Genomic DNA, 20,497 nt, shown 5'->3' with positions numbered 1-20,497 from the left:
TTCTTTCCTTTTTTTTTCTTTCTTTTTTTTCGTTTTTTCTTTCTTTTCGTTTTTTCTTAATTTTCTGGTTTTTATTATTATTATTATTTTCTGCTTTCTTTTATTTTTATTTTTTCTTCTTTTTATTTATTTATTATTTATTTATTTCATTCATTTTCTTTTATTTTCATTTCCTTTCCTTTTTTCCTTTCTTTTCCTTTTTTTTTTCTTTTTTTTTACTTTCTTTTTTTCTTTCTTTCTATTTTCTTCTTTTCCTTCTTTTTATTTTCCTTTTTCCTTCTTTTTATTTATTATTTGTTTATTTTTATTTTATTCTTTTTCCTTTCCTTTCCTATTTTATTTTCCTTTCTTTTTCCTTTTCTTTTCTTTTTTTTCATTATTTTCATTCTTTTTTTTCTTATTTTTCTTTTTTTTTTTCATTTTCTTCTTTATTTTTTTTCTTTTTATTTTCTTTTTTCTTTTTATTTATTTATTATTTATTTATTTTTATTTTATCCTTTTTCCTTTCCCTTCCTTTCCCATATCTACACTGAAACCAAAGATCAGGGCGATGGCAGTAACATTCAGTTTGAAAATGGAATTTGACCAAAAGGTAGAGGCAAAGCTTTTGAGGTGGAAAGCGATGAGGCAGCACCAGGTGCCAACAAACACGGTGCCATCCCCGATGGGACCTGGCAAGCAGAGGTACGGCTGCAGACAGGGAGGATGCCAGGCGTGCCTTAGGATGAAATACTTGGGAACAGGCTCCGTTCATGCCCAGGAAAGGAGGCAAACCAGCTCTTACTATGCCATCAGTGCATTCTGAAAGGAAACAGCAAGAAGATGAGAAAACAAATAGTTTGGGTAGAAGCTCACACCATTTTTTTCCACGGGTTCACACAAAAGTCCTTTCAGTTTTGAGCAGGAATACCTTGCAATAAAGCAAGCCTGGGAGGCATTCCTGCAACCACTTCTTCCAGACACGTTGTGCAAATAACAGATCCCATAAAACTAACAGCAGCCAAATGGTAAATCATATTTCCTGGTGACATTTGCCAGAAAGCTTTACACCCAATTAACTGAGCCTCAAAACAAGCAATCAGCAGGAGCTTCGCTTCCTCCGGCACGGTAAGAGAGGACACGGCAGCACAGGAGCTGTCCTTAGGAAGTCAGCTGCTGCAGACGTGAGGTTGGTCTCTTTAAAACAGCCTCATCCTCAAACCACTCCCTCGCAGGGAGTAGTACCGTTAGGACCCACAAAACTTTGGTGTAACCCCCAGAAAACAGTTTTAAAAGCGAACCCCAGCAGATATCAAAAGGCAGATGCGCAGGAAAGGGTAAGAACTGGGAGCACAGGGCGCCCCGTGGCCTTCTCAGCTGTCCTGGTGACCACAGAAATCCAACCGCTGCCTTGAAAAGGTGCCTGGATATCGTGGCCTTCCCTGGTACCTGCCTCCAGTGCCTGGAGCCCCCCGGCGAGGCCAAGTCCTGCAGAACCAGAGGTGCTTCGGCACCAGGTCTCCTAATACGGCCCGTGAGGGAGATGTGGCTCACCACAGGTCCCACTAGAAGCCAGCAGGCTCACCCACCACACAGGAACGTGTGCTTCAGGGCGCACAAACACACCCCGAGGAACCTCTGCAGGATGCTGCCACGTCACTGGGTGTCAGAGCACCCAGGCCCACCACCAGCAGCCTCGTGGCTCTTTGAACACGGCGGTGCGCATCGCTGCAGCAGAGAGGTTTCCTTCACAGCGCTCCAGATACAACAGATGCTCACAGTTTGGGACATCCGACCCACGGTAGCTGAAGCACAAGGGCGGGAGAGGTAAACAATCTGTTCTGCACCTGCATAAGCAGCAGCGTTGCTATGTTGCTATGTTCTGGGTTCGTGTACAACAGAATGTTTTAGCAGGGACGTGTAGTACCAGAAATAAAAGGGTGTGTCAGCCACGCATTTGTATTTGCAATTAGCGCTGCTTCTGCCTCAAGGAATGCAACGTTTTGGTACCTCTAATGCTTGCGTACCGTTCATCTGCAAGTACCATGGCAGGAGAAATGGAAGGCAGTAATTTTGTACCACAAAGATTTTTGTCCATTGGAGGGGCTCTTGAATTAGAGAGCCTCCTTTTAGGATAATAAAAAATGAAATGACATGCAAATTCTGCAGAAAAGGACCTAATCACTTCCCTTTCGTACATTTATTTGGGATCTCAAATCACCCAGAATCTGCTCAGAATTTTCTCCGATTGAACTTCCTTGACTCTTCCTCCTTGCACAAATCATAAAACAGCCAAAAATCAATACAAGAAAGACAGCGGAGATCTGGAGGTGGCCTATAGCTTTTAATGCACTTTCCTCTTAGTCTGGACTCATCGAGTTTAATCCTGATTGGAATCCCAAGGGAAATGTCAGTGTCTGTTCACTTCATCTTAAATCCCTCTAAAGCGTTTGCTGCTACAAGAAAACAGTCACATAATCGGTCACAATTCCGTGTGCTACAGTCTGTTCAGAAGGAAGATTTAACTGAAGAAAGAAGACTCTGGCAGGTCACGACTACAGAGAGCCGTGATGGAAAGGTACAGAGCAATTTCTCTGAATTACCATGGCAGTAATTCATGAGTTAGCTGTGTTCTTCAACGCCGCACATAATATTTATGGAAAAATAGTCACTGCACAGGTACAGAAGAAGAATCTGACACTATTGAACTCGGTAACAGAAACGGTGCTGACTTCAATAGATTTAAACTTCACTTACCAAGTATGTATGAGAGAAAAATCTAAGTATTTCTCTACAATTTAGAAGAGACTCACCAAGAACCTCTGATGTAGTCTGGCAGAGGTCATGCTTCTGCATACCTCTTGTGTACACGTGAGAAGAAGCAAAAGTACACGATCTCTGCTCTCACCTCATTTATGCGCCACCAGACATCAGGATGTAGGATGCTGGTTCACTGTTCAGTCTTTGATCAGTAGGATGAAAAGGTCCCTGGACTTGTGAGTGCACCAACTTCCCTTCCTGGGCAAACTTCCTTTCCTGTTGTGATAATTAACTCTTTAGAATTGCTGCTTAAACTCTACCATTATGTATGTGACCACATAAATTAATTAATGCCATAAAATCCTTTGTATATGAAAGTAAGCCTCAAGAGAAGCAAGAATTACATTTAAAGCTCAGTTTCAACACAGGCATCTCACCACGTCTCATTACGGAACCCACTTGTGGCCTCAATCCCTCCAGCGTTTATGTCAGATGGCAACACTTGTCCTTAAACAGGCCAAATACTAAATGGCCTTTCAACAAGACGGCTTGTTTTACTCTTGCTTTAGAGAGCTCCTGTTAACGGCTATCTGTGCAACTCAAAGCCCAGGGCATAATATGGCATGGCTGGGCAAAGGGACCAAGAACTGCTTTTGTTTTTCCCCAGAGTTTCGGGATTTGATTGCTCATTAACGAATTGAGAGGAAATTTCCAAAACATTCCGCATTCGCCTGGCTATAGCAGTGATGACTTTGAAAATCCCATCCTCAGTCCATAACTTCAAATTCTGGTCCCAACATAAACCAGTGCAGCTATTTCAGCCTGAATAAGCAGAAGCTGAAACCACAGGCTTGGAATTTTAAGATGGCATTACACCTGGCGCATAATGAAAACAAAATCCCCCTTTGTAAATTACTCCACTGCTAATTGTTTTAGTAGAGCACAGTCACCGCTGGTGGTAAGATTGCACCAAGGTAGAGTCAGGCGGCTGCTCATTGGGGCAAAGGAGGCGTTCACTCCTCCAGATGTAACGTCAGTACCGCCTCTGCCCAAAAGCAGGAAGATTCCATGAAGTAGCCAGAAGATGCAGCCTGGTTATCAGAACCTCACACTTGTGCAGCATGCTTGAAAATTTGGGAGGGAGAACAGAGTCAGCGTGGGACACCGGAGCCTTTGGTCTCCCTGTCCTCCCACAGGCATCCCACGTGGCCTTGGGTACAGCACCTTCAGGCCCAGGGTGTTTTTGCACATTAAATCACACTAAGGAGGATTTCCAAAAGCCTTCGTCTACATGTCAAGTCTTTTAAAAGTCTTGCTTTTGATCTCTCCAGCTGTATTTTTATTACCAAATCAGCTCAAGGCCCCACCAGCGCTAGAAACCCACCCCCCCCTGCTTGTTCAGAAGCTTTCGGCGCTGCCCTGCGCTGTTCTCCTGCTGAGGATCAGCAGCAGCGCTCCCATCAGCAGCCTCAGGCACAAGGAGCAGGGTGGGGTGGCTGACTCACGCTCCACGTCTGCCTCTCCAGTCCACGTGGACAAGGTCACAGAGCCAGGAACTTCACGATCTTGTGACTAAACTGCAGCAAGGAGACCAACAGCAGCACCGGCACAGGAATAAAGATGCGGAAGCTCTGTAAAAGGACAACAATCTGCTTCACCTCACAGCCAGGAAAAGGAGGCTTACGCTAGACCGTCCTTACGGTCCTTGGAATGGGGACACCTAAGGAAAAAGGGCTGCTGAGCGAGCACATCTATTTTTCCATTCTTTCACTAACACAGCTGTGCAATTTGTTTTGTACTTCTGAAGCCAACAACTGCACTTTCACAGCTGGAGGTAGGGTATAAATATTGTCTCTAGCTGATCCCTTGATCCACTCGTCCTAGCTGAATTAATCACATTCACAAATCAATCCGGGATTTGCTGCTGTCAGAGCAGATGGCTAGGCAGACTGCACTTTGAGTAAGGCGGGCACATTCTTCTTCCAATTATCCAGCAGCATCTTCCAGCAGCGGATATTTAAAATTAGAACTTTTTTTTGAAGAAATTCTAAACCTCTCCCATTCCTTATTCAGCTAAATGAGCACTGACCCCTAACTTTCTGCTCTAGTTCTGCCCTCCCAGGCTTTAGTCAATGTCTAGGATCGCTGGCGCCCCTTTCCCTTTCAACTGAATACTTTCTGCCCCATTTTCTTCCCGTCTTCCCATATTCTGCAGAAAAGAGGCAACAACAACAGATGCTGCATGGCATGGGGATTTCAAGGCTGCATTATATTAATTGTAGAGCCGAGTACTACAGGGAAGGGAAGAGAAGCTGCATTCATGCTACCAGCAGCCTTCCGTGGCATGGAACAGCAGGAACGGCTAACAGTGCGCCTTTCAAAAAGCCTTGATGGGACTTCCCCACCGTAGCAGTAAATTTGCCATGAAAGACAGCCCTGCTGTTTTCCCAGCGCTCACATCTGTTCTGCATTCAGCGTCTTTCTGGCTGATAATTGCTCTCCTCTCCTCTCTGTCTCCTGCTGAGGAACTGCTGGAGCTGTCAGAGGCATTTCGGCTGAGCTCCATCACGTTCTGCACGCGACGCCTCACTTAGCACCAAAGGTGAAGGAGGTTAACTGAGAGGATGTTTGCTGTCCCTGAAAGAACGAAACATTACAAAATAACCCAGAGGAAACAATCCCCCCAGGGTGTCACAAAACCAACCATTACTACATCTATGCAAATGAATTAAAACCATCTTCTTTGCTTCATGGGTCCATTAGAGAAACGGCACAGAACCTAGCCAGACCAAGCCACGGCTGCAGAAGATGCTGCCTATACACACGGCAGACAGCCCTGTCCCCAGAGGGCCAGAGACCCTCAGTGTCACCAAAAGGAACAGCAGACAGGGAAGGAAGCCTGAGGGGGGAACAGTGGCCAAGTTTACACAGCTGTAAATGCAGTTTGACATGCCAGCAGCGTCCTAACCATGACCAGGGAACATTCGCTGCTTCGTATTGCAGCGTTTTCCTTCACTGTTTCCACAAAGTGTTAATACAAAAACGGAGGCAGGTAATTGCCTCATGGCCAACCTTTCAGTATGGAGTCCTGACGTACAAATGTGTATTCACTGGAGAAAACACGAGCTAAGGCCAGTGTTCCTCGTGCTTTGGAACTGATGTGCTCATTAAAACATAGCTGGAAAGGAGGTTCCCAAAGCCTTGCACACAGCACAAATCACGCTGTGTATCTTATACCACGGCCCAGATAGAGAGGTTGCCAATTCCCCAAGACTGACTGCTTATTTTGAAAACCACAACTCCCACTCTCACGCACACCCAAACGCAGCAAGGCAGGACCTTCCTTCATCTGTCAGGAGACGGTGAGTTTTGGGAAGCCAGGCTGTACTGCAGCCCACAGGGAACGTGGAGCAGTAGGCACACACACACACTCTTGGGGCCCTTTGACCCTTTTCAGTGCCAGAAGACTGACAGATATGAGCAGCAATTACCCCAGCTCCTCCAGAACCGACTGCATTTCTCTTCCTGCCTGCCTTATCCCCAAAGGCCATGCCAAGATCTCCTCAGCAAACTCACCCTAGGCCCGGGTCAGCCATCTATTCACACACCTGGAAGAGAAAGCACAAGCTGTGTATGATACTCAAGCTACACACACATTGCAAATTTGTACCATTGCACGGGAATTTTCCATTTGCTCCCTATTCTCTTCTAAGTAAGATTTTCTTGTTTCTTGTTCCCTATTCTCTTCTAAAATAGATTTTAACAAGCACCCAACTGACGCTTTCATACAACTATTACAAGTCAATGACCTTCCCTGAATGAAAGCAGCTGCCCTTCAGCTCATATCCCGGGACCTTCCTGTAATTCATTGTAGTAAGCTTTTTTTTCCCCAACTACTTTGATCATCTAGTCCCAGAAAGCTATCGCCTCATTTATTAGTTAACCATACTCAATGGACAACAGAGAACGTCACGGAACTGCCCAGGTGACCTCTCCCTACTGTGAGACCTTTTTACTCCTATCCTTTTTTCTTTCTTCCCTTTAATCAGCTGTTATTCTTGAGATCCATGCTTCTCCTACCGCAGCTTAGCCACCTTCTTAGAACTTTTTGGCAACAGATTTTGCTGCAACACACTTGGGTGACCAAGAAGCCCTGCAAGACAGAGGTGCACTGAAGCAGGTGTGCGTCCTCCTTCACAGCTGCTAGATTCACACAGGGCTGCCCACACCTGAGAGAGAAAAGGTTTACTTCTATCACGTCTAACCTGTGGTCCATTAATTCTGTTCTTCTTCAACCTGAAACAATGCCAGCTATTGAGGCTGGATTCCTTGGATTATCTTTAGCAGCTTTTTCAACAAGGTAGGAAAAAAAATCTCCAAAGATCAAGAAAATGAAAAAAATGCAAGAATGAGAAAAGGAAATACTTTGATCAACTTAACCTAGTGGTCTCTCAGGCAGGAAAGAGATGAGCCAACAAGTGAAAGAAGAAGAGGTACAACTGAGTTCCTTTGTCTCCTTCAGGCTATGGGGTCTCCTTGACAAATACTGTAGCACTGGTCAGTTGGCACCCACACCGTGTCCTATTCCGCAGCTGGAAGTTATGCCAAAAGCCTTGATTTTATATGGGAGAGGTGCAACACAGAGCTCTGAAGCAGTGTCTCAATCCTCTTGAGGTCCCATGCCACGTTGCTGCTCACAAGTGATTTGCGCTGAGTTTTGAGGCACAGAAGTGCACAGCAGTGAAGAGGGCAGTTATCAGTACTCCCACGTGCTGCCCTGTCCTCCCCCTTCCTGGCACCCTTCACCACAGATGGAAAGAGGAATCCTTACATGCACAACAGAAGAAACATATTTAAGACCAAAGACCACACTACAAGTACAAAGCAAACCCCTGGAAGCTGAGGAGATGCCTAATAGCAATGACCCCTCCCCACACAAACTGTGCTTGATGTGCTACGTTGCAATTGAAACAGTGAAACAAAACTTCTTAATTAAACATTTTATTTAAACCAATACAAGCACCATGCTTAGCAAAAAAAAAAAAAAAAAAAAAAGATTTGGTTTAAAGTAAACATGCAATGTGAACTAGCAGAGACTAAACAGCATATGGAAGTTGTACTGGTTACTGATATTTCCATGGAATTGTCGAGTTCCCAAGACTGGCCGTGAACCTCCTGCACCTTTTACCACCTGCAGCACTGGTGCCAACCCTGACAGGTCACATCAAGTCTGGATCACATAGCAAAAGCAAGAGTTTCACTTCTCATGTCCCATTATATCTCCATTTCACAGTTACTAGATGGATGTATCAAGAAATGTTACTTAAAATTTCTTTTGAGCACGCTGAAGCTAGGAACAGTCAGCATCTCTTGCTTTCGCACCTTTGACTCAGACTCCTGGGTTGGGTTTAACATTGTTTCTGGACCATTTTGCAGTTCAAGGTACAAAAAATGGAATCTTGGTACAAAGGCGTTAAGATGCTCCTTTGGAGAAGTGGAATGGTGTCAACACCCGCATTGCCTCTTCTAATAAATCAGAACAGCATTCATGATTCTAGAAACACACTTAAACCGTCAAATATCAGCATTTAAACTTTGTTAAAAAACATCTGAACAGTACAAGTTCATTTTATTGGCTTACCATGCAAACTCATGCTTCAATTCAGCCTACCATCAATTAACAGGATTGCAAGAGCTGTATCCCAGCCGTCTATTCAATATTTAACGCAAAACAAGTTTATTGTGGCAGAAGTCTCTCTTTATGAAAGACCTTTATGTTTAACTCTGGGCCAAGGATTTTACGGCCAACTTACTAGCTCCTGAAAAATAGGAGTTCACCACGGAAAATGCTGACTCTCAGACCTTTAGCTACAAAGGCTCCCATAAATGGCATCATACTTTGTTGCTTGAACCCTCTTTAGAGATGTGAAAATTCAAGACAAGCGTCTTCACAGACAGGCAACTCAATAGTAAAGCACAGTCAGAACATACTGGCCTTCTGAACACGGACACATCCGTAAGGAAAATACAGTTCTACGGATACGGTGGGGAAAATATGAAAACAAATATTTGTGCTGGACGGATTTGGATATAATCAATGTCTTTGTTTAACCAAGTATTAGCACTATCTATATCTCAAGGGCCTAGGACAGAAAGCAGCAGAGAGTTGTGCCAAAGCCCTGCTTTAGAAACAAGGAAGCCACAAACAAGCCTAGAATAGCAAACATCCTCTGCACACTCATTCTTCAAGTACCTGCAGCTGCTTCCTCACTTCCACAGCTCAGAGAAGGCAAGGAGACAGAGCTACCAAGCAAGACTGTTAGAAGACTAATACTGGTGGGCTGAGCAGCGTCAACACCGTCTTCCACACGAATGTGGGCTTTAGCACTCTCAACAGGATTTGTTGGCTTTCTACGGGACTTGAGGGGCAGCACCCAAGGCAGAAAGTCCTTAAGCGGAGGCAACAAGCACACACAAAGTGAATGGCAAAGAAGAACTCCGACTGAAAACTTCCAGCACATGGACATAATCTTTAGTAGCAGAGTTTGCTTGGCAGAAGGTGGAGCGATCCAGAGATGCAGAGCCACACTCACTCAGACTGCAGCAGCTCCTTCCTGCTCCTCCAGAGAGAGGCCCCTTCACAGTCACTTTTGTTGAGACCTGTGCAAGCAGCAGTTGGATGCTGGCAGCCCACCAGTGTACAAAGTACAATGGCAGATTATTAATCCAGTTTTCCCACTGAAAATCAGGCTGAATGTTACAAGTGGTAGCTTCCCCTCACCCACCCTGTACTTTGACATGCCTTACCTTTAGCACAACACTAAGGGCACAAGATTTTTGCTGTTTCAGGACTGATACCGTGACTAACATCCCTCTTAAGCCAGTCTTTTTATACAATGTTCATCAAAAAAGTAATTTTTTATTGATCTCTAGTACAGAATGAGCGAGCAACAGTTTCATAATCAACATTTTTTTTGTCCAGGGAAATGAAATGTTTTTTCCAGTTCAATATGTTAAGAGAAATTTAATCTTAATTACAACATTTCCTTCCAGCACTGAAAGATTGATTTAATTGAATCATCCTAGCATGTATTTTGAAGAGCTCCTCTCAAGTCAGATTTGTATACAAATAAATGAGCAGTAACATCAAACTAAGAAGAGAGATACCAACACTGAGGACCCCTGCAAATAAATTCCTTGTGATCTTACAGGAATTAGTGTTAAAACCACTAACACAACATATGTTTACAAACAAAAAATAAACCTCCTTTCAGCAAAGGTTTCACAGCATGAAATACTGGCCTCCAAATTTAACACTGCATTCCTTCTCACCAAAGAAATTTGTTAGGGCAGCTGTATTTTAAGGTGTGTTATCAACAGGAAGCTGCTCTTACGCAGATTCTTGTTCAGTAGCACAACAAACACTCATGAGCAAGATAGTGAGATACTGTCACGAGTACTCCTGTTGCCACTGCGTTGGCTGAACGTGATGTCCCCTATCAGACAGCTATTCTACTCATTATAAAACAGACCTGTAAAAAGACTCGTCATTTATAAAAGTTAAATACTATATTCACATTAGAATCTTTACTGTTTCAAAGAGATGAACCGTAAGTAAATGAAAAAATCAAATCACCACTTATGCACTTGGAATGTATTTTTGACCAACAAGCAGTTAAGAAAGTTAGAGACTGTCATGAAAATACTCAAAAGCTCTATGTGGCCAACTTCTGTAACAAAAAGAGATATAAATCATTCAGCATCATGAAAAGCTTTAACCTCCTGGACTCCTATAAACGGAGCAGATGACTGGAATTTCAAGGAAAATGAGGTTAGCTTTTGTTTTATAGATGTCAACTGCAACACTAGGCACTAGGAAGAAACGTTACTTGGATTCTTTAACAAAGATTTTACCAAATTCGTAATAAGTGGCAGTGTAAAATTCTCAAGTCATTTTAAAGCTAACAAATTAAAGGCACACAGTATTAACAGGTGTTCATATAAGAGGAAATGAGCAGAGGTAAACTTCTTAACAGTGTCATAAGTTATATGCGCAAGACATCTGGTATGAAAGCAACCAGAGTTGTAATTCAGCCCTTAGTTATCTTCTAGTTCCTGCAAGACTGTATTAGCATGAGAACTGGACAAAGCTTTGCCCTGAAATTTAGTTAAGATTGACTCAGTCAGCTGAGGAATTACTGGAATGACAAAAATTAGTTCCAAGAACTTGAGAAATTTCATACGGACTCAGTGAAGGGATAAATGGATGGGTCTGCGAACAAGGGTTTTGTCTTTTTAATACCTAACTGCTTCCAGGGAATAGTTTTCAAGATTGAGAAGACATTAGGTCAAAAATTCTGACGAGTAAGTGACAGTACACAGTTTTTGCATATAAATGGCTAGTATACCTGATAAGGATGCATCTGTAGCTCAGAAAAGTTAGCGTCAGCTTCCAAATTATGGTTGAATATAGCTATAAATCCCAAACTGAACGATTTTAGTTATAGAAATATTAGTCACAAGAGTGCAAAAGGATTCTCTGCAGAGAAGTATTCCCTTTTAACAGGTACATGTAAGGAAACACCTGCAAAGATTGGTTACTTCAAGGAGACAGACCTGCTATTCTTTGCACAAACTTTGCACAAGAGATGTACTGCAGGAAACAGATGTAAATACAGTGCATTTTTAGATGTAAGTATTCATGTCTGGTTCCAGTATTATCAGGATGGTACATAAATACTTATTACAGAGGTTTTCTTAATGGAAGAAGCCAAGTTTCTCACGCAGCCATTCTTCAGTTAGGTCTTCTGTATTTCTTATTTCAAATACCTAAACAAAATTGTGTTGCGTAAATATTTGAGGTGCTGGTACTTCAAAGGGATAAGCATACAAAGAAATCATTAGCTTTCCACACAAGTTGTCTGAGCTGTAATAAACCGCTAACCAAGCTAAAGAGTTTTCACTTGCTTTCTTGCATGGATGGGTTATTAGACTAACATAACATCAGTTGAAAATATACAAGACTAAGCAGCAAGGAATATTAGTAACTTGACAAGTTAAAAATTCTGCAGTTCCTGTTTCTATACATCATTCTTGTTTAAAAATATATCTGAGAACAGCACATTTACTGTATTTTAAAGCTGCTCTGAAGTCACACCACCTCATACGTAGTCTTCCTTAAATATCTAAGCAAGATGATTGTCTGAACAACAAAAATGAATTTAACCTCCAGGCTGAATTAAGCCTGAAGTTTTGAAAGCATGCTCAGTACAAGACGGTTAGTTTTTCTTTGAATTACAGTAAATCCACAGCATCCAGCAACATGTTTTCAATATAAGAAACAAGGTTGGGATACCTCAGAATAGAAGACTCACAAAAATCACCAGCCTAAAGCTTTGTGCTTATCTTAAACTTTGAGCACGGCATTGAAACAAAAAACAAGACCAAGGAAGCCAATAAATTCCTTATGCTCCATATGGGCAAGTGACTTTAGTTCTGATTTTTAGTAGCCTTGATGAGAGGGTAGGTAAATTCTGCATTGCTAACAGGAGCCTTTGAGATGCCCACAGGCAGGTAATCTTTTCAGAAAAGTCCAGCAAGTAAAATCCACAGGCCTTCAAGAATGTTCTCCTAGACAACGAAACCAGTAAAATACTTTCCTCTAGTCTACTGTTGCTGTTCTGACAACACTGAAAATAACTGATTTAGTGCTGAAATAGGTTTATTTATCCTGCTAAGTGCATAGAGTACATAGCTGTAAAAAGCACGTTAAAGCCAGCTGACCAGATGGCTTGTTGTAGGACTCGCAAAACAAGCTTCCCAGTGAACCTGCTGTTTGGAATGAGCTCATAGGTAGTCCTGTCCACAGTCATTTTACCATTTTAATCCTCTTCATGAAACAATTCAGGATTTGTATTATTTTGCAGCTCTGATGGACTGGGCTCTGGACACTGCTCCTTGTATTCTGGCAGTAATACTACCAACTACTGCTGACTTTTTAAGTAAAAGATTTAGGGCAGGGCAGGGTGTGAGGGGAACAAAATTCCATGTTATGAACATGGAACAGCTTAATAGAAGCCAAGCTAATATGCAAGCCACAGAGGAAAATAAAAGGACTTAGCTCACATGCAGAAATAACACCAGGAAGAAGTCACAGCGTCAGAGTGAAGCAAGGCTCAGTGATGGACAGGAATAAAACATTTAAAGAGCAAGTAAACAACCTGAACTGGAAACAGGCTAGGGGCAGCTTCAGAAGGAAGGTAATCATGGACTTCTACACCCACTCTGAGGCTTTCATCCAGAAGTATTTCAGACCAAATAAATTTCTCCCACTTGACAAGTAGCCACTCCAACACAGCTAGTCCCCAGGCTTTTGCCTTCCCATCAAGCCTTCCTCCTCACTCACCAAAACCAACTGCCTGTCTCCTCCAGAAATTCTTCTCCCTTTTTTTCAGATGCTGGAGTTCTCAAGCCTCTAAGATGAAGTTTCTACAGACCTTGAGAAGGTTTCCTTGGGGCTGTACGTATGCTACTTCTGCCTCAGCTTCTGCTTCCCTCCCATTTACTCCTGTCAACTTAGAACTTAAAAAAAGAGAGGTCTTTCTTACGAGGTATAAGAGGTAGAAGCTCACAGTTCTGCTTTTGCCCTAATGCACATTTCTAATGGGATGTTGAAGTACTCAGTCAAGATAAGGAAGACTGAAAGGGAAGGGTGCTGATGGGGAATTGTGAAATCATTTCACACTATGAAAAGCCTAAAGCGACCACTTAATCTATTTAGTTTTATCGGTCAGAACTAAAATTTTGAGAAAACCAGGCGCCAATAATAGAGGAGGCAAACACAGGAAGATTTAGAATTGTTCAGCACTTGGCGCATGTTATGTATTCTGAAGGCTATGGTCTGTAAACAGGGAAACCCACAGACCATGCAGCAAAACTAGTCCATAGAAGTCTAAGGCTTCAGCGTATACTGCTCATTAACATACTAATTCTCCGAAGTGAAGGTATCTATCTTACTAAATGACATTTCAGTTACACGGTTACTTTTTGGAACATCGTTCTTCCTGCTTCCTAAAAATCCAGAAAGCCCCAACATGCTGCTGTCTTCAGTCTTCCTGAAACAGACTCTATTCACTGTACTTACAAAGTCTCCTAACATCCTTCTTGTTTTGAGCTCAAGCAAGACACAAAACAGCTTCTGCAATACGCATTTAGAGTTACTTCAACTAGTCAAGCATACCTTAGTGAGTTCAGCTGTCTGTACAAGCTTATTCTTGCTCCCAGCATACATCATCTGCTGTTCAGGCTTACATCCTGTAGTTGTGTGGGGAAAAAAAAAAAAAAAGTTGTGCTTGGTTATTTCAACTGTAATATCTCAAAAGATTTCAAAAAAATCCGAATTGAAAGCTGAATTAGGCCACTTTTTCATTCAGGAAAGTGACCTAATTCTTTATATACAGTATCATCCTTGCTCATACTTTCATACTTGGCACTTGAAAAGCATTTCCTGACAGCATAGTTACACAGGTTCAATCGGTGGTCTCAACACGCATCTGTATTTCTGCTTAGAAACATCAAATACTGCAGCAAATAGAATCACAACTCAGAATAAAACAGCCAGCAAAGCAGTAATTCCCATCGCTGCAGTAGCGTGCTGATTACATTACATCCAATTCTTTGCCATCCTGCTATTTCTGGAAGATTCCCAAGGCTCTGCTAGTTATAACCCTATGGATCTTAACCGCATATGCCTTTGAGCTAAAATCAAACTAAGAACAAACCCAGGCAGTTTGAATGTTGTCTGTTCCCCCCACACTTCAGTCACAACTGAAGCTAACGGGCTGCTCACGACTCCTAGCTAATGGTTCGTTGTTTCTTACTGTAGCATCAGTCTAACACCTAGCTTAGTGGGCAGAAAATTTTTTGAAAACAGAAAACCTCAAGAAAAGATTTTCTTTAGAAGCTTCTCATTTAGAAGTTTCTAGGTATGAATATACTTACTAATTTTCCATCCCATAAAGAACATGGCCTAAATTATCTTTTTGAAGTACTACAGGTTTGCCTGTCTGCTTTGCTATTGCAAAGTCTCCCAGGAAGTTTTACTGCTGCTCTAACTCACAAAACATCTGTCCTTGCGAAGAGATGTAACACTCAGAGAATACATCCAAAGATGCTCAAGTAGCCACAGAAGAATGTATTCACTAGTTGCTATTAGCTACCTGGTTCCTCTAGTTCTGAGTGACGAATGGTAAAACAACGCAGGTTATCTCCTGGAGGATAACAAGGATAATCCACCGAGAGCAGCGAGCTGCCCTGTGACGATTCAGAACACAGAGGGAAGCCACAGGAGCAATTCAGCTCTGTAAGTGCAAATCAAGTCACACGTTCTTTGGCTTCTATTCAAACTGCACAGTTCGCTGTGCAAGTTAGGTTATGCTGAGGATTGCTGCTGCCAGTGCTCTGCACAAACCTGGGATGACTTCAGATTACAGTCTTTGTCCTCAACCCCTGTCCGTTCAGCCCATCACTTTTACCTGCTCAGACCTGAGCTATGGAATCCCCTGCTCTCCTCCTCATCCACAACTGTGACAGTCCTTTACACCTCCACAGCACAGCACTGCTGAGTTGCTGCCCATCACGTACAGGTCCCCTAAGAAACCCTCTCAACCTCCATCCTAACCCTTTTGCGTTGTCCCAGTCCTCTCACAGGTAGGCACAGGTTCCCCTGAAGGAGAGGGATTGCCTCCCACCTAATTGCTAACATCCCAAGATGGCCAGAGGAGTCCAGAAGCCTTCAGAAACAGAGGAGGCATCTTCTAGCTCTCTCCTCACTCATATCCTGAGCTCATTCTGGTCATATTTTGACACCTCCCCAAGATTTGAGGGGAAGCCAACAGGAAATACATTAGGCTAAATCTACATGAACAGATGCAGAGCACGCCAGGCTCCTTTCACTTACAGGAAAACGTTGCTGAACATGCCACTGAGATCACAGCAGGCACATTTACAAAGATGCACCGTTTGGAGAGCTATGCAGGAAAGTAACAATTATGTTCAGCCTTCAGAAATGGAAGAGAAAGGATCTCTTCTACCCTCCTTCCTATGTGCCTTAAATATGAACCCCTGTGGTGATGAAAAACTCTAGCAACTAGGGAAGTCTGGGCAGATGGAAGTGTTGACACTTGTCACAAGCTGAAGATGAGGACAGAGCTAGTATATCAGAGGCTCCTCTCCTCCAAAAAAGGTCTCTAGCCAACACCATAGCCTTATAGCACCTTGATTCCAGCACTGGCATAAATAAACTCACACATCTGAAGCATTACCTGAGCATTAAGCCCTTCTATCGCAAAGAACATCCCCAGATTTACAGCACATCGTAGCTACCATTCGCAGTGTTCACTCACCAACTGGACTGGAGAAGATAAAGCACAGCGGGTAGGAAACTCTTCCGTCTTCATGCTGATACTTGTAGCTATACACAATAAATGTTTTTTCTGAGGTTAAAGAAACTAGGAAAACAATTATTTTGTTAGGATATAATCCTCAATGATCAGAGCCCGAGGCAGGCACAAGTAAGTCATGCGCTCCAGATGCCTCAAATTTGCTAAGTAATCTCACTGTCTTTTATTTTCACTTCCATATTTGACTTCCAGAATTGGCCCCGCCTGTTTTTACCAACTTGTAACTGCAGCTGGGGGGAGAAGGTCATCTTTGTACTACTGCTTCACATCAGAAAGCTAAAATCACCCTTTCATTGCAAGTTTTCCTCCCCTAGCTTTGTGAAAAGACTTCCCACACCCACCTTTAAGTTCCTGGATTTCTTTGCAGACCAAGCACTTCATTGTTTCAGGTGTTTTGGTGAATTTGACCTCAAGTTTTAGCTAGAATTCCTGCTTTACAGCCTCCTACTGCACTATAGTCATGAAAGGAAAGATTCAGAACAGCACCTGGAACACAGCCAGCCACCCTCTGAGGATCCTGGAAGGGGATATTTTCTTTGCTTGTAACTTCAGGACCCCTCTTATTTAACCTAGTTATAAAGAATAATTCACTTCCCCCCTTGCTCTGCTCCCTTCCTCCCACCCCCTACCTCTTTTACTACAGGCATATGATTTAGGGAAGAATCCCTACAGGGCTCCTAAGCGCGGTAACTGGCAGTTGTCTGTAAGTAGCAACATATAAACTGGCACAATTTACTCACTTCTTGCCATTAACAGCGGTACGGCTTCACTTCCCCAAATGTTACAGAGTATGGTTTAAAAGGAAATAAAGTCTTGGGAAAGGCTTAACTGTATCGGTCATTGCTTGAGTAAATCTTTAAGCGGGACAACCAGCCAGTGCATGGTGAGAACTGATCCCTCGGATACCTCACAGATAAAATATTACTGAAGGCTCGCTACAGGCAAGCATTGGCCTAAAAAGGTGAAGTCCAACTTTGAACATCTTGAACAGCTTCCAGGAGTAAGCCAAACGCCAGCAGCACAAGAAGGATATCGAGGTTGTCTCTCAGGCAGTTCATCCTTTAGCTCATCAGGAGAAATACCCTGGTGACATTAAACAAAAGCCATGTTTGAACAAATTAACTCATACTTGAGGGTGTAACTGAAGGCTAAAGCAGAAGAGTGGGATAGCGAAACACCTGTAAGTTAGATACACATCTATGGTTTAACTGATAACGATCTCTCGTACAAGTTACTAGAGCAGTTTAGGAAAGCTTGCCTGCTAATAAATTCCTATGACTAAGCACAGAATTAATGTTAGCATGAATAATCATTCCTATTTTAGGCATAATGAGTTTAGAAAACATTTTGGCTCTGGTTGGATATGCTGGCAGCTACTGTGGTTTTCTAACTCGAGCATTAAACAGAAGTAAGCAAGCACACCCAAAAAAGTATCTGTTAAAGTCCGCTACATAAAAGGTGCTTTTGAAAAACTGCTCCTTGTGCAAGCTGAGAGTCCCCATTCTGTTCAAACACTGCACTACCTTCTACATTCTGGGGAATAAGAGCTACAGTTAATGCTCAAATCCCTTGGAGGGATTTAATTTTGCCCTACGTACCATTAAGAAGTACTACCCACTGGGCTGACCCTATTATGCCACCTATCAAATTTAGAACCTGCAGAGGATTAGCAACCCTAGCCTCTAACTGATGGCAGACCAGTTCGGAGCCACATATGCAGGTCCACGTAAAAATGCTGCAGAGCGCCCTTCAAAAAGCCAGCAGGTGCCAAAGATGCCTTTTACGTACAGAGTCGTACAAGAACAGCTCTAAAATAACTTATCTTCTGTGCAATTAGTCAAGTCCATTGTTTCTGCGCCGTTGCACTATTAATAGCGCTGTGCTTTACATGCAGAGTGACCATGCATTTAAATAAGCTCGTGACCCAAATTAGATTAAGAGTTTGATAACAATTTGAAACTAAGGCAGTACCTTAGAGACAACAATACATTGCAGGCTGAAGATACTCTTATTTACAATTCATTTAACAAACCTCATGCTCCTCATCCAGTACCACCAACTGCTTATCCTTGTCGATTTTCACTACAAATCAAAACAAAACACAGATCAACTTTCAACTGATTTATACAACGCATGCATAAAGCTTTTTAACACACAGGTACATTCCTCGTCTGCTCTGTTTCTTCAGTTCGTACCCCAAAGCTTCACAACATCCCCGAAGTCAAAAGCAGTACAGTCTAAGGCTGTTCATAGCAATAAGCTTTTTTCAAATTTCAGAAGACAAGTGTGGGACTCTCCTATTTAAAGGCTATAAAGTTTACAAACTGAAAATGACCATGCCCTGACATTTTTTTGCTATCATTTTACAACCAGACATGGACTCTGAGCCACGGCTAGCTGCAAAAACTCTAGTAAGAGCAGACGAAGCCAAGCCTCCTCTCCTTAAAGCTGTGTTTTTCTACTGTTAAAATTACAGGCAGAACAGAAGGTACTGAACTTCATAGCAACAATAGGCTCTTAGATCACGTTTACCTGCTGCAGCAACAAAATTACATGGGAAGGAAGAGAAGATTTTCTGCAAAATTGTGCAGTTTGGGCCAGTTGCGTTTTAAACTTACTTATAATGGCAGCATTGTTGGTTTCTTTACGAAACCGGAATTTTCTCAGTTTCTCCACCAGGTCTTCAGCAACATCACAAACCACCAGAGATTCACTCTACAGAAGGGAAACGGCAGAGGAGAGGGACAGATGAGGGAAATCTTTCTAGTAACAGAATAAAACTCCCATGTCATGCACACCTGCCCATAGCTCTTATGAAGTGGAACTGCAAGCACTTGGCTAAAGTTTCAGAACATATACTTAAACCAGAAAAACCATGAACGAAGGCAAGTTTTAAGAACAAAAAGCCACTTATCTGTTCTTTTATCCGCCCTCAAAGCCACGAGGTTAGCTATAAAAATTTTAGCTACTCCTGAAGTGGGATGTTTTTGTTTGTAAACCAAGGATTCCTGTTTCTGCAATATAGCTCGCAGAAGCAAAAGAAAGTGTTATTTCAGGACTTCACTTGGGAAATAAACCATAAGGAAGCCCTTTACGGTGCCAGTAAAATGGCTAAAGTAACGTAAGCATTTAAAGAAATAAGAACTACTGTTGACATTTCAGAATACAGATCACTTTCAAGGGCCACTGCTTTTTTTACCCACAAAGCATTCACTGAACTTTTGAGATTTACACACCCAACGCATTTAAGGCATTTCCATCAAAAAGCAGGCGTGCTTTCTTTCCTCCCTGTGCCCCTACGCCGCCGAGCCCAAGTTTTCAGAAGAAATACCCAGATAACACTTCATCAGTCAACCCCCCCGGGGATGGGGAAGGAAGCGAGCGTTTCACAAGCAGGTTATCTTCCATTACACACGCAATCTTTTCGCCTGCACCGAGCCAACCCCTGCCATTTCCTGAGCAACATTTCGCAGACGCGATCACCTCAGCTACGAGCTGCAAGCCGGCCTGACGAGGCAAAGCGATTCCCCCACCTCCAGCTTGCTCGTATTTGTCATTTCCTTACGGCAACAAGAGTTTTTCTGACAGAACAGCCGCACTTCGAGGCGTTTTTAGAGAAGTGCTCCAAGAAATGCTTACGCGAGACCTTCTGAGGAGATGTTCCAACACAGCTCACGGACCACAATAAAGGCACTATTTAAAGCCTAAGTTCCAGCTGCCCGTCACACTCCTTGCCGCCGATACCGGCTGGAAGGAGTCACCTCTCCTTCCCCCCGCCCCGAATCCCCTCACAAATATCCCACATTTGTCGTTATTCCCCAAAAACCTGCGCTCCCCCCCCCCCCCCCGCTGTCCCCTCACGGAGCGCCCCCTCCCCCCTCAGGCGGCGCGCGCCCCCTCACCATCTTGCGCGCGCGCCCAACCGCCGCCGCTCGCGCGCCGCCAACGGAAACCACCGCGTCCCCCCCACACACACCCGTGCTGCGCATGCGCCGCCGAGGCCACGCCCCTTCTCCCCCTTCCTCCGCCCCCCGGCCAATCAGCGCCGCCGCCTTGGGTTAGGCGGGCACCGGCACGCGCCGACGGGTGGCGGGAAGGCTCAAGGCCCGCGGGGGAGGGAGGGGCGCCCCGTTGTCATGGAGCAGGAGCCCCGCCCTCTGTTGTCATGGCGATGAGGCCCCGCCCACCCCGCGGTATCCTAGCAACGGGGCGGGGCCGTGCGCAGCCGGCGGGCGGGCCGAGGCTTCCCTCAGGGTCGGGCCCCGGCCCCAGGAGCCGCGGCTGTGGGACAGATTTTG

At 43.6% G+C, this 20,497-nt stretch overlaps 1 protein-coding gene across 2 annotated transcripts; it reads right to left on the bottom strand.

Moving 5' to 3' along the window:
* Positions 1 to 7,724: 7,724 nt before the first annotated feature.
* On the bottom strand, positions 7,725 to 20,204 carry GMFB (glia maturation factor beta). Of its 2 annotated transcripts, none has more exons than XM_035329055.1 (7): positions 20,102 to 20,204; positions 18,818 to 18,914; positions 18,232 to 18,281; positions 17,233 to 17,282; positions 16,143 to 16,225; positions 13,979 to 14,052; positions 7,725 to 11,568 (listed from the first exon to the last, which is right to left on the bottom strand). In XM_035329055.1, the coding sequence occupies exons 1-7, from the start codon at positions 20,186 to 20,188 to the stop codon at positions 11,497 to 11,499; spliced, it is 513 nt and encodes a 170-aa protein (XP_035184946.1). In that variant the 5' UTR covers positions 20,189 to 20,204; the 3' UTR covers positions 7,725 to 11,496. The 2 variants fall into 2 exon arrangements, with proteins under 2 accessions (XP_035184946.1, XP_035184947.1); XM_035329056.1 differs by lacking the exon at positions 20,102 to 20,204 and adding an exon at positions 19,733 to 19,780.
* Between the last annotated feature and the right edge of the window lie 293 nt (positions 20,205 to 20,497).

Source organism: Oxyura jamaicensis, chromosome 5 (assembly GCF_011077185.1).
Source record: "Oxyura jamaicensis isolate SHBP4307 breed ruddy duck chromosome 5, BPBGC_Ojam_1.0, whole genome shotgun sequence".
Taxonomy (NCBI): Eukaryota; Metazoa; Chordata; class Aves; order Anseriformes; family Anatidae; genus Oxyura; species Oxyura jamaicensis.
This window is presented reverse-complemented; position numbering and strand designations above follow the sequence as displayed.